Source organism: Lutra lutra, chromosome 12 (assembly GCF_902655055.1).
Source record: "Lutra lutra chromosome 12, mLutLut1.2, whole genome shotgun sequence".
In the NCBI taxonomy this organism is placed as follows: Eukaryota; Metazoa; Chordata; class Mammalia; order Carnivora; family Mustelidae; genus Lutra; species Lutra lutra.
In genome coordinates this window covers 85,580,050-85,593,628 of record NC_062289.1, presented here as the reverse complement: position 1 = coordinate 85,593,628, position 13,579 = coordinate 85,580,050, and the positions used below count along the sequence as shown (strand labels likewise).

Here is a 13,579-nt window from a genome sequence, read left to right as displayed (position 1 = left end):
TATCTAACTCTGAATATACTAAAAACCACTCAATTGTACACTTCAAAAGAGTAAATGTTAAGACATGTGAATTATATCTCAATAAGTTGCTTAAAAAAAATTGTGACCTGCGCATCTAACAAATCAAAATATAACTGATAGACCTGCTGTGTGTACACTAAGTACACAGTACATTGTCTAGCAAATGAGCTACAGTTGAAGACCGAAGCAATAAGTTACAAAGACTCCGTCTCCTCAACTGTCAAATGTGAAGGACAGCACACATACACAGAGTGTGCTGCCCCGGTGAAGAACCAAACATTTGTAACCAGTCACAGTATCTGCTGCATACTCCAAGTTTAGCTATTATTGTATGTGTGCATATAGACTTCCACTTATCTGCTCTGCACAGAAGCTGCACAATACCCATGTTTCTATTAGCTGAACCTACCACATACTTCTTTATTATTCAATAAGACTGTCACATCCCCCCAAGAAGATTACGATGGTCAGTGTGACAGTTCTGCCCTTAAGGAGCTCACTGCCTACTGGTAGGACAACAGTATTTAACAACATGTTTGCATTTATCTAAAACTAGATACCACCTCTGTTCTGCATCCCTCAGAATGGCCAAAATTCAAGAAGAGGAGTATACAAGAGCCCAATGTGCAAGCTGCACATGCTTTTAGCCATTCGTGTACAGTGGGGAGACTAGGAAGGAAAAGGTGTTAAACTATTAGAACTGCTTGCACTCCCCACAAAGGTTTCTGAAAGAGGCGAAAGCAGAACGGGTCTAAATGTGTTTATTGCTTAAAATAGTTACTAGTAAGTCTATTCACGCAAGAGGAGGGATTTAAACTCATCTTTCAATATTAAAATGATTGTTTTTTGAACAGTAAAAGAAAGGGAGTAGTTGCCAGAAGCTGGAGAAGGGGGAAAAGGGAAAATGGGAAAAGGTGGTCAGTTGGAGAAAACAAGAGTTCTGGAGATGGATGGATGATGGTCTGGAGATGATCACACAACAATGTGAATGTGCTTAATGCCACGGGACTGTACACTTAAAAACAGTCAAAATGGGGGGCGCCTGGGTGGCTCAGTGGGTTGGGCCTCTGCCTTCGGCTCAGGTCATGATCCCAGGGTCCTGGGATTGAGCCCCGCATCGGGCTTTCTGCTCAGCGGGGAGCCTGCTTCCCTTCCTCTCTCTCTGCCTGCCTCTCTGCCTACTTGTGATCTCTCTCTGTCAAATAAATAAATAAAAATCTTAAAAAAAAAGTCAAAATGGTAAACTTTATACTCTGTGTATTTTACCACAACATATGCAAATAAGGGTACTCCAGGAGACTGGAAATCTTAGGTCACACACACTGAACCAATCATTAAATTTGTCCTTCCTAAGCCATCAAACATATACAAACATACAAAAGATTACATTATAGGAAACAATTTCACAATGGGCAAGAAAAGTCAGGTAGATTAGGGCTATAAACAAAGCTTTGCCACTGTGAGATCTGTGCACTGGGCAAATTAATAAATTACATAAAGTTTAACTTCCCAGAAAAGGTCAGGAAAGTTCGGTGGTACTGAAAACTGAAAACAAGAGGCCTGCATGGCTGGAGCATAGAAAAAGGCATGAGATGAAATCACAGAAGCAAGGAGGAGCCATATGAAGCAAGGTCTTTAGGTGAAAAGCATTTTATATTTCAGGTGCAATCAGGAAGCCACTGAAGAATTTTGGCAGATAAGTAAACAACAGGACCTTTAGGAAACTGCTCTGGCTGCTACGTGGAGAAAAACTGAAAGAGACAAAGGAATCCAGAGCACAGTAAGGACACATCCAAGGACAGTCCCAGTGTGAGCTGGTGACTGAGAAAACAGAAATTCACAAATTTGGGTTTGGGGTTTGTTTTCGAGACAAATGGTCTTAGAAACAGATAATGAGAAGGAAGGACCAAGATGACTCCGACTCCAAGCTTCTCTCAGCTAATTAGGTGGTCAGAATGACCTACTGACACAGGAAAGCCTGGAGAGCAACCAGATTGAGAAGAAAAGACAGATCAAAAGAGTAGCCGGCATTTATCTCTTCAAAAGGGAAGACGCCTCCAGGGTCAAGGTTACAGCTCCCTCAGACGCTGTTTACCACTGCCATCTACTGATGCAAACTCAGGACAAACGCTTAGATGGTAATTTCTCTAACAAAATTTTTTAAAAGATTTTATTTATTTATTTGACAGAGATCACAAGTAGGCAGAGGCAGGCAGAGAGAGAGAGGGGGAAGCAGGCTCCCTGCTGAGGAGAGAGCCGGACAGACGCGGGGCTCGATCCCAGGACGCTGGGAACATGACCTGAGCCAAAGGCAGAGGCCTTAACCCACTGAGCCACCCAGGCGCCCCTTCTCTAACTTTTCATACAGACTCAATATACTGAAGTAGCCTAACTAGCATAAAAATTCTTAAAATATTTCTTATGTGTGAGGCTGAAGAATATATATTACCAGATTAAGCTGGAGAAATGGAAAACATATGAAGTCAAATGGAATCTCATACACAAATTCAGGTGACATTATCAGCCTCTGCACCTCTCACATATATACTTCTGGGAAGACAAACCACCTTCCTCTGAAGTTTCTTCCTCAATTACCAGCACCTTCACCATCCAGTCACCTAAACCAGAAAACCTGCCAGTGGCTTCGATTCTACATCCCAAGCCCCGTCTGCTCCATACAACCATCTGTTATTAAAACCTGGCGCTCTGCATTGAAATTTGAGACTCACCTGTCAAACTACAAAGGCCATAATTTCATGCCCATGGGACATTCAATTATTTTGGGATGGGACATGGTAAAAACTTTAAAGGGCACCCCCAGATGATTCTGATATGCACCTCTGCTTAAGAACCACTATTCATGGGACGCCTGGGTGGCTCAGTTGGTTAAGCGGCTGCCTTCGGCTCAGGTCATGATCCCAGCGTCCTGGGATCGAGTCCCACATCGGGCTCCTTGCTCAGCAGGGAGCCTGCTTCTCCCTCTGCCTCTGCCTACCTCTCTGTCTGCCTGTGCTCATGCTCTCTCTCTAACAAATAAATAAATAAAATCTTAAAAAAAAAAAAAAAAAGGACCACTATTCCTACACTCAAAATCCTTCCATCATTATTCTTAATGCTACTGCTCTCATTAGTTCTTGCTTCATCACCTCTGGCCTAGACTATCAAATGACCTAGCTCTAGCCTTTCCCTTTCTGACCTATTTTCACAGTCAGAATTCCCTAATTCTTATTTTTGCTATAAAATCCACTGTGACAAATGGTAAAAACTGAATGAAGTTTGCCTCTGAATGAGATTAGACAAGTTTTGTATCTATTTCCTGATTCTGATCATTGTATTGAACTTGTACTAAGAGAATGCCCTTCATTTTATAAATACTCAAGTATTTAGGATTAAAGAGGCATCATGCCTGTGATGTACTCCCAAATAGTTCAGACAAAAATATATGAATGTGGGGCGCCTGGGTGGCTCAGTGGGTTAAAGCCTCTGCCTTCAGCTCAGGTCATGATCTCAGGGTCCTGCGATCGAGCCCCACATCGGGCTCTCTGCTCAGCAGGGAGCCTGCTTCCTCCTCTCTCTCTCTCTGACTGCCTCTCTACCTACTTGTGATCTGTCAAATAAATAAATAAAAAAAAAATCTATGAATGTATAGCTATCGACTGCAAGAGGGTAACACACATGATAAAACGTTAGCACTTTGAGAATCTGGATAAAGGGTACGTGGGAACTGTTACTATTCTTACAATTCTTATGTCAAAGTTAGTTTAAAAAATGGATTTTTTAAAATAATACAATCCTGTAAATATATATTTTTTTAAGATTTTATTATTTGACAGAAAAAAAAAACCAGAGTGAGCACAAGCATGGGGAGTGGGAGAGGGAGAAACAGGCTCCCCACTGAGCAGAGAGCCTACCTCGGGGTTCGATCATATGACCCTAGGATCATGACCTGAGCCAAAGGCAGACACTTAACTGAGCCAACTCAGGCGCCCCTGTATTTTCTCATCCTTATGATTTTAATAACATTTTCTTTTCTCTAGCTTACTTACAGTATATAAAACATAAACGTACAGAACATGTCTTAACTATGTTCTGTAAAAGGTCAACAGTAGGGCACCTGGATGGCTCAGTGGGTTACACTCTGTCTTTGGCTCAGGTCAGGATCTCAGGATTCTGAGATCGAGCCCCACATCAGGCTCTCTGCTCAGCAGGGGGCCTGCTTCCCCATCCCCCTTCTCTGCCTGCCTCTCTGCCTACTTGTGATCTCTCTCTCTGTCAAATAAATAAATAAATGAAATCCTTTAAAAAAAAAAAGGTCAACCGTAGTCTACTAGTAGTTAAGTTTTTGGGAAGTCGTAAATTACACATGCCCCAACTCCTGCACTGTTCAAGGGTCAACTGGTAAGTACTCGGAGCTCAGAGGCTTTAACCCACTGAGCCACCCAGGCGCCCCCAATGTAGAAGTATTTTAAAGCAGAGCTTTTTAGGGGTGCCTGGGTGGCTCAGTGGGTTAAGCCACTGCCTTCGGCTCAGGTCATGATCTCAGGGTCCTGGGATCGAGCCCCGCATCGGACTCTCTGCTCAGCAGGGAGCCTGCTTCCTCCTCTCTCTCTGCCTGCCTCTCTGCCTGCTTATGATCTCTCTGTCAAATAAATAAATAAAATCTTAAAAAAAAAAAAAAAAAAAGCAGAGCTTTTTAGAGCCAGGAAATTACCCTTGACTATCTACTTAATTTGATAGTTACAAGTATGACTAAACATTTGTGTCAAAAATCAAAACAGGGGGAAAAAAAAACAAAAACAAAAAACTATGTATCCTTTAACTAGTATTCTTTTTTTTTTTTTTTTTAAAGATTTTTATTTATTTGACAGAGAGGGAGACAGCGAGAGAGGGAACACAAGCAGGGGGAGTGAGAGAAGTAGGCTTCCCACTGAGCATGGTACCCGATGCAGGACTCTATCCCAGGACTTTGGGATTATGACCGGAAACGGAGGCAGACACTTAACAACTGAGCCACACAGGTGCCCCTTAACTAGTATTCTAAATTGCTCACTACAACTAATTGTCAAATAGAGATTGAGTTCATTATTTCACTAGTGCTAGTGTACTACCATGGACCAAAAGTAGTAGGTACAATAATTCAAAACACTTTTTGTTTTAAACAAACAAATTTTATCAACACAAGGGGAGGTGCCAAACACCTAGAAATATACAGAAAACTTGATTTGTTTGAAAGACACCAAAACCTGTTAATATAAATGATGCATAGAAGCATAATTTTTAAAATACTTAAGTATGAGCTTTTTTTTTTTTTTCCAAAGATTTTATTTATTTATTTGATAGACAGAGATCACAAGCAGGCAGAGAGGGAGGAGGAAGCAGGCTTCCTGCTAAGCAGAGAGCCCTATGCGGGGCTCGATCCCAGGACCCTGGGACCATGACCTGAGCTGAAGGCAGAGGCCTTAACCCACCGAGCCACCCAGGCGCCCCTTAAGTATGAGCTTTGAGGACTGTGTTCAGATACACAATCAAGAATAGGGGCGCCTGGGTGGCTCAGTGGGTTAAGCCTCTGCCTTCGGCTCAGGTCATGATCCCAGGGTCCTGGGATCGAGCCCCACGTCGGGCTCTCTGCTCAGCAGGGAGCCTGCTTCCTCTTCTCTCTCTCTGCCTGCCTCTCTGCCTACTTGTGATCTCTGTCAAATAAATAAATAAAATATTTTTTAAAAAAAAGAATAAAATAATAAAACAGAATAAAGAGAACAAAATAACATTTTAAAATGAGAAATTCAACTCACCAGCAATTTCTACAATATCACCAGGAACTATGTCTTTAGCTTTAATCCGCTGGACACTCTTTCTGTCCTGTCGGTATACTTTGCCCATTTCAGGCTCATATTCCTTAAGGGCTTCGATTGCATTCTCAGCATTTCTTTCCTATAAAAAAAGATGAGAGTCAACACACACTTGCCGTTGCAAATTAGTATTTTAGGCCAAGAAATCAAATTTTAGAGTTCTAAACTTTAAGAAAAAGACACAAAAGATACACATTGATACTTATAAACAATTCACATATGATGATAAACACTAGGCTCTTACAATTTTGTGCTAAGAAATGAAGAATTAAGCATCCTAACAGGCCTAAACAGGGAATAAAATCCTAATAGAAAAAGCAGTTACAGAATCTGCTGTCCCCAAGCCCACTGTGTAACACTGCTTTCACCTCCAGCCACAGCCACACCACTGAAAATTGATCCTGTCGCACATGAAAGGTGATGGTCTGGGGCTGGACTGCCTAGGTTCACTCCAGGCTTTTCCACTTAACTATGTGATTATGCAGGAGTTACATAACACACCGGTTTGGTACCTACAAAACCTGGACACCAATGCTACCACCTCAAGGGATATGAGGATTTACAAACTATTTACACTATGTTTCAGCACATAATACATACTATGAGTGATGAATTAAGAAAATCAAGTTACATCTCACAAATTCTAGGAAATCTTCCTGCAGTAGTCAAGACTAATAAATGGGTGGAATCTCATCAGAGAACTGCTAGTCCTGGAATGCCTGGGTGGCTGAGTCATTTGAAATGTCCAACTTTTTTTAAAGATTCATTCAGTTTGAGAGAGAGTATGCACATGCAAATGTATGGGTGGCAAGGGCAGAGAGAGAGGGAAAGAGAACCTAAAGCAGCAGATGAGTGCAGAGCCCGAGGTGGGGCTAGAACTCATGACCTGAGCTGAAGCCAAGAGTCAGACACTTAACTGACTGAGCCACCCAGGTGCCCCAAGCAGCTGACCCTTAAGTTCAGCTCAGGTCATGATCCCAGGGCTGTGAAACTGCACCATGTTGGGCTCTGCACTGGGCATGGGCCCTGATTAGGTTTCCCTCTATCCCTTTCCACCTCCCCACTAAAAAAAACAAAAAAACCCGTAACATATATACTATATTTACTATAATACTGTATATGAACATGTCAAATCCTAGTCACAAATAGCTTTTCTTTCCAAATTTTGAGATGAAAGATGTAGAAATCAACATGTTTAAAAAAAAAAAAAAAGGCTATAGGAAAGTTCCATTAAGGGAAAAAAAAAAAAAGAAGAAAGAAAGGGAAAGAAAAAGAAAAGTAGCACATGTGCCAAATTTGTCTTCCCTCCTTTCGGAAAGTAAGCAATTAGAAGTCAAGGAACAAATCTACACAGTGCATGCCCAGGAGACGTCACTCAATGCACAAAGGATTCATTTCTCTCACTTCTCATTTTTTGCCCTCTGATATAAAGCTCAATTTAACCTTTGCCTGAGTGTAATTTATGCACAATACTACATGATTTTTTTTTTAAATATTTATTTATTTGACAGAGAGAGAGAGAGATCACAAGCAGGCAGAGAGGCAGGCAGAGAGAGAGGGGGTAAGCAAGCTCCCTGCTGAGCAGAGAGCCCCATGCGGGGCTCGATCCCAGGACCCTGAGATCATGACCCGAGCCGAAGGCAGCGGCTTAACCCACTGAGCCACCCAGGCGCCCCTACATGATTTCATTTTTTAAAAAAGATTTTTATTTATTTGAGACAGAGCAAGAGAAAGAGCACAAGCAGGGTAGAGGGGCAGAGGGAAAGGGAGAAGCAGACTCCCCGCTTAGCAGGAAGCCCAATGCAGCGCTCAATCCCAGGACCCAAAGAACACAATCCCAGCTAAAGGCAGATGTTTAACTGACTGAGACACCCAGGCATCCCTGTGATCTCATTTTTTACCTTAGTGTAAGATTTATGGTCTGTCGCAAAAAAATCCTAAAACCTGCTTAAAGTGAAGTTAGAGGACTTAAAACTGAAAGCTAATAGCATGAGTCTCACTTTAAATGTTTACATCCCTGAAAAAGTATAGAATATTTTAAATTTGGGAAACTCATGATAAAAATAATTTCAACCCCATATTGGATCTGCTTGAAGAAAACCTGTATAACAGGTATTAACAGAAATACTATAATATTTAATTCTAATTAAATGCCATTGCTATAAGGTCCTTACGTTCAAATGCTACTGATACTGTAAAAGAATAAATTCTCAGCATTGGATACTCGATTAGTCAAATTTGAAACCACTTTTTTCATAGGACTACCTCTCCCATTTGTTACTTGTAGCAGTTTTAATTCCTTTTCTCCCTCTTCAAGGTCATGTCAGGTAGAGTTTAACTAGACTGCTCAAGGTTAAAAAATATCCCAGGAGCACTGTATTTTACTTCTACTCAAAATTAGCAAAAGTATATTTAAATTAGAAGCATGAAAGAGAAATTATCTCAGACCCCAAGGACAAAAATGCCAATTAAAATTACTTTAAAAAGTCTTCCCCTCAAATGATCAAAAGGAACATTTAGAAAGTAGGGTGGGAAAGGGAAACAAATGATCACATATTCAAATAGGTTATATCAAGTGCTCACTTCAGCAGTATATATACTAAAATTAGAACAATTTTCGGTTTCTGTGATTCTTGGTGACTATCACTTGTCACCTTCTTTAATGACACTGGTCAGCAGCATGTGCCCCCCCACCTCCAATTACTACCTTACGCTATACTTATAATTTCTCTTCCAGAAGGCAGTAATTCTTTAGTATTGCTCACACCATTCTGTATACCACGTAAATGAAATTAAGACATAAGAATGTTGTTTTTTTAAATGAAAATAAATATAAAAGTCCTATGAATGGGGCACCTGGGTGGCTAAGAGGGTTAAAGCCTCCACCTTCAGCTCAGATCATGATCCCAGGGACCTGGGATTGAGCCCAGCATCAGGCTCTCTGCTCAGTAGGGAGCCTACTTCCCCCCCTCTCTCTGCCTACTTGTGATCTCGGTCTGTCAAACAAACAAATAAATAAATAAATATATAAAAGCCCTATGAAAACTGCTATAAGTTTTTACTTTAGAATTTGGATCAGCCTGGGTCTGGATTCAAGTCCCAGATACTCTGTACTACCTGTATGGCCTTTAAGAAGTCAGTTGATCACTCTGAACCTCAATGTCACACCTGTCAAGTGGGAATATCATTTGCCTCATAAGATCACTATAACAATGAAATGGGAATGTACATAAAATATCTACCTTATAACTAGCATAAATTATTTAATAGGAAAATATACATTACTGCTTGAGAAGAACAATCAAATGCTCCATTATTGTCTCTTTTGCCTATACTATTGACAAGAGGATTTCTTCTACTTAAACAATTTTAGAAAAAATAAAGAGAAATATAGCACAATAAAATGTTCTTCTAAGCAGACCATCTTTCTTTCCTTCTTTTTTTTTTTTTTTTAAAGATTTTATTTATTTGACAGTCAGGGACCACAAGCAGGCAGAGAGGCAGGTGGGGGTCGGGGCAGGGGGAAGCAGGCTCTCTGCTGAACAGAGTCCTACATGGGGCTCGATCCCAGGACCCTGAGATCATAACCCGAGCCAAAGGCAGAGGCTTAACCCACTGAGCCACCCAGGCGCCCCGGCCTTCATGTTTATTAGTAAGATCAGAAGTTTACAATTTTTTTAAAAAAGATTTACTTATTTATTTTAGAAAGAGAGAGTGCAAGTGTGTGTGTGGTGAGGGTTAAAGGCAAAGGGAGAGGGAGAACCGCAAGCAGATTCCCTGCTGAGCTGGGAGCCTGATATGGGGCTGGATCTCATGACCTGGGCAATATCAAGAGTTGACTCCTTAAATGACTGAGCCACCCAGGCTCCCCATAAGTTTACAATTCTAATAGGACTAAGTATGCTTATAAAATGTTTCCACTTTGAGAATGTAGATGCAGGGGCACCTGGGTGGCTCAGTGGGTTAAAGCCTCTGCCTTCGGCTCAGGTCATGGTCTCAGGGTCCTGGGATTGAGCCCCGCATCGGGTTTTCTCTGCTCGGCGGGGAGCCTGCTTCCCCCCCCTCTCTGCTTGCCTCTCTACTTGTGATCTCTCTGTCAAATAAATAAATAAAATCTTAAAAAAAAAAAAAAAAAAAGAATGTAGACGCACTCTATTTTAGTCCTCGAAGGGGTGATTATACCATATTTAAGTATCAATACGCAAGATGAATCTGAAATGTTAGTCTCCATCTGTTAAATATATATATATATATATATATATATATATATATATATATATATATATATATATTTATATATATATAAAAATCATGGGGCGCCTGCGTGGCTCAGTGGGTTATTGCCTATGGCTCAGGCCATGATCTCAGGGTCCTGGGATTGAACCCCGAACCCTGCATGGAGCTCTCTGCTCAGCAGGGAACCTGTTTCCTCCTCTCTCTCTGCCTGCCTCTCCGCCTACTTGTGATCTCTGTCAAATAAATAAATAAAATCTTAGGGAAAAAAAACAAACAAACAGATCAATAGTCCTAGGAAAGTAAAAAAGTTAAAGTCCTCTAAACTAGATATACACAGAATAGCAATTACATGAAGGGGGGTGGGTAGGAATCCTATTATGCTTCTGTAAACTGGCTTTCATTCTGTGAGTCAGAAAGTCCTGGGCAACAGAAGGAAAACAGTCAGGGGTATGCTATTAAGGGAAAACAATTTTTACAGCTTTATACAATAAATAAATAAATAAATGTTTTTAAAAATCCAAGGAGAATAAAAATGACATCGAATTTATGAAACTTTTCACAGGAAGCAGCTAGGAAATAAAAAGGCAGATACTGGTTCTCTAACGTCCTGGTTTTCCTCAAATAGCTTCTCTCATCCATTATTCTTAACTCTATGCTACCATGAAGGATGAGCAATTTTAGCAGTATAATCATGCAGAAGAGGTCTAAAATGTTGCCATTAAATAAACAGACAAAAGAAAAACCACATGTAGATTTTTCAACGATATTTCTAGTCAATATATCGGGAGGAAAAACAATTAATGCAATTTAAATCACTTATATAAACTGCTAAGCTCTAGCGCTGCAGAATTTTTGCTTACCTGCCACACACCCACAATTGCATTGGCTACTAATATAAGTAAAATTACAAAGGGTTCTACAAAGGCTGTTATTGTTTCTTCACCTTCTTCAAACCAAGCCAAAACCTAAAAAAGAAATGGCATGTGTTAGAACTGTAACGTGTTTTTAGGCTTAGCGCCACCTGACAACCAAAGTGGTGGGCACTAAAGGAACTGCAATACACAAACTCTTCTTACCATCTCTAGAAACAAATGGTGGCAAAATGTAATGACAGCAACAACCAGTTTATTATGTCCCTTGTTCAGAGTAATTCTTGAGAATCAGAATTATACAACTTCTTACTATTCTTCAAAAGCTTAATATTTCACACACTAATTGTTTTAAAATCTAAATAAAATACTTTCGGGGAAATAAAACCCATTCATTTTACATGGATATATTCAGAAGAAATAAAACTTAAATTCTCCATTTTGTTAAAGGAAAAGGCAATCATCTACAACTTTGCTGGGTTGCTTAATATTCCTACCAAATACTACTAATAGGTATAAATTAATTGTAAAAATCACTTGATCATGGACTCCATATTATAGAGTACTGATAGCACCCCAGTTATTCTCAATGGTATCACTATAAGTCATCTCAAAATTACTCAAGGTTGTTCTGCAATAAGGAATGTATTTTGAAGGTTATCCTCCATATGACATGTAATCTAGCAACACAGCAGTTCAGAGAAGACAGTAGTCTACAAATGTTATTTATATCTAGATACAGAACACTGCCCCAAGGAAAATGAGCAGAAAATGAATTTTATTGTGGTTCTCTTAACTTGTAGCTTTTACATCCTGACAAGGTTATGGTTGTGTGAGCTAGAAATTAAACTTCATAACTGAGCAAACTTAAGTTGATAAGAGAACCCAAGAAATGAATCATTAAGAATGATAAAGAACATGGTAAAACAGCCATCTAAATAGTTAAAACCGACTTTTTGTGAAAAACTGCCTATCCAGAAAGGATGTCAAATATATCTAATGATTCAATCTGGGAGATACGATTTGCCTTTGTTTTTTAGCATTGCTTAAAATGTCTGTATATTTCACAAAAAAATTTTTCTTTAAAAGACTGATTTAATAAATAATGAAAGCACTGGTTTTGATACTTTTTAATACAACCAGATATGACTCATGGCAATAATGAAACCATCCATGTTTATACTTAGTGGAATAGTATAAAGTGAGCTTTTACACAAATAGTGAACAACCAGAGAGGTAAGACAAGGCCAAAAATGAATTTTCGAAGTAAGATAAGGGAATGATGAATGAACAAGAAAGATCAACCTGAGCAGGAAAAAAATCAGGAGACACCAGGACCGGGTACTGAGAGGTACCAATGACCACTGACAGCTAGTGAACTAGGGCAGGCAGAAAACCAGAATGAATATAAATGTTGCCGCAGGCTTTCAACAGGGCATTCCTGGTGTTAAGGCCAGGCCTAGTGCCAAAATGAGAACTTCTCTAGGAAGTTATAAATTTTGATAGATGCAAGATCACAGCTGCTCTGATACTAGCCTTTCAGACACTTGCCAAGGAGAGCATCTCAGAAATAAGAAACTTAATTAGCTCTTGGGGGAAAAAAATCACTCAACCTGATGAGTAACTAGGACCTATGCAAAAGGTCAGTGAGGCATTAACAACTGTAAGATAAGCTTCACACCTTGTTAAAGAGGGTATGAACTTCCCTCTTGGCAGCTAGGCCTAAGGAACAAACTTAAAGTAATTTATCCCCTAATAGTTGGAGCAAAGGGAAGACTACAGCAAATAGTGACAGAACTACCAGAGCAAATCTTTACTTTTCAAAAAATGTGTGGTTGCTCTGCAGAAATAGAATCCTAATCTGTATAATGCAGTAACCTTTTCTTCCACCATAGGACTTCAAGTGTTTATGTGCAAGAAACCCAAGCAGTCATAATTATTTGATGGTTCCACAAGTATATTAATTACCGGATGATGAGAAACCAGTGGGCAAATCTCTCAGGGTGGAAGGCTGGTGCCAAACCTATTTAAAATCAACAACCATCAATTTCCTGAATACTTTTTAAAATGTCTGTTTTGAAACTACAAAGAACCCAAATAATTAAATGCTACAGCCCAAAGTGAAGATCAAAGCATTTGTCATTAACTGATAAGAACCAATCCAGCTGATTATGTTCAGATCATATTATGAAGTCCTTCTGGTTTGTTCTATTGAAAGGAAACCTAGTGTACATGAGATGATGATGCTGACAAATGAAAGATCCCAGGAGATGAGGGAGTGAAGAGTGTGTGACACATCACCAAAATGAAAGATGCCTTTTAGCATTATACTATAGTCAGTTCATAAATATGGCTTATTGAGTCATACAAAATATGTTCCTATGGCGGGGTAGATGTTTCTAAAATCTTCACTGAGAATACGTTGAACATAAATGATTACCTATTTGTACTGTCTTTTGTTCACCAGGGGCCTAGAAGTGTCTCTGGTACACAGATGATGCTCACTATTACAGGGGCACGAACGAATGAAACAAAATCTCATATAACCTATAAGGTACAAGACCCTGAGGGCAGTATTTGAACTTAAACATCTAGAGCAATAAG

The 13,579-nt window shown here is 39.8% G+C and overlaps 1 protein-coding gene across 3 annotated transcripts in view; it reads right to left on the bottom strand.

Annotated features, from left to right (window-relative positions):
- The window catches only part of ATP2A2 (ATPase sarcoplasmic/endoplasmic reticulum Ca2+ transporting 2), a 62,562-nt gene that overhangs the window by 42,525 nt on the left and 6,458 nt on the right, over nt 1-13,579 (bottom strand). For all 3 annotated transcript variants that reach the window (XR_007121854.1, XR_007121855.1, XM_047697071.1), the window contains 2 exons: nt 10,967-11,071; nt 5,814-5,952 (listed from right to left, as the gene is read on the bottom strand). Coding sequence is in view for 1 of the 3 variants with exons in the window: in XM_047697071.1 (XP_047553027.1) it covers nt 5,814-5,952; nt 10,967-11,071 (244 nt within the window). In the remaining 2 variants the exon portion in view is untranslated. The remainder of the gene's footprint in view (nt 1-5,813; nt 5,953-10,966; nt 11,072-13,579) is intronic.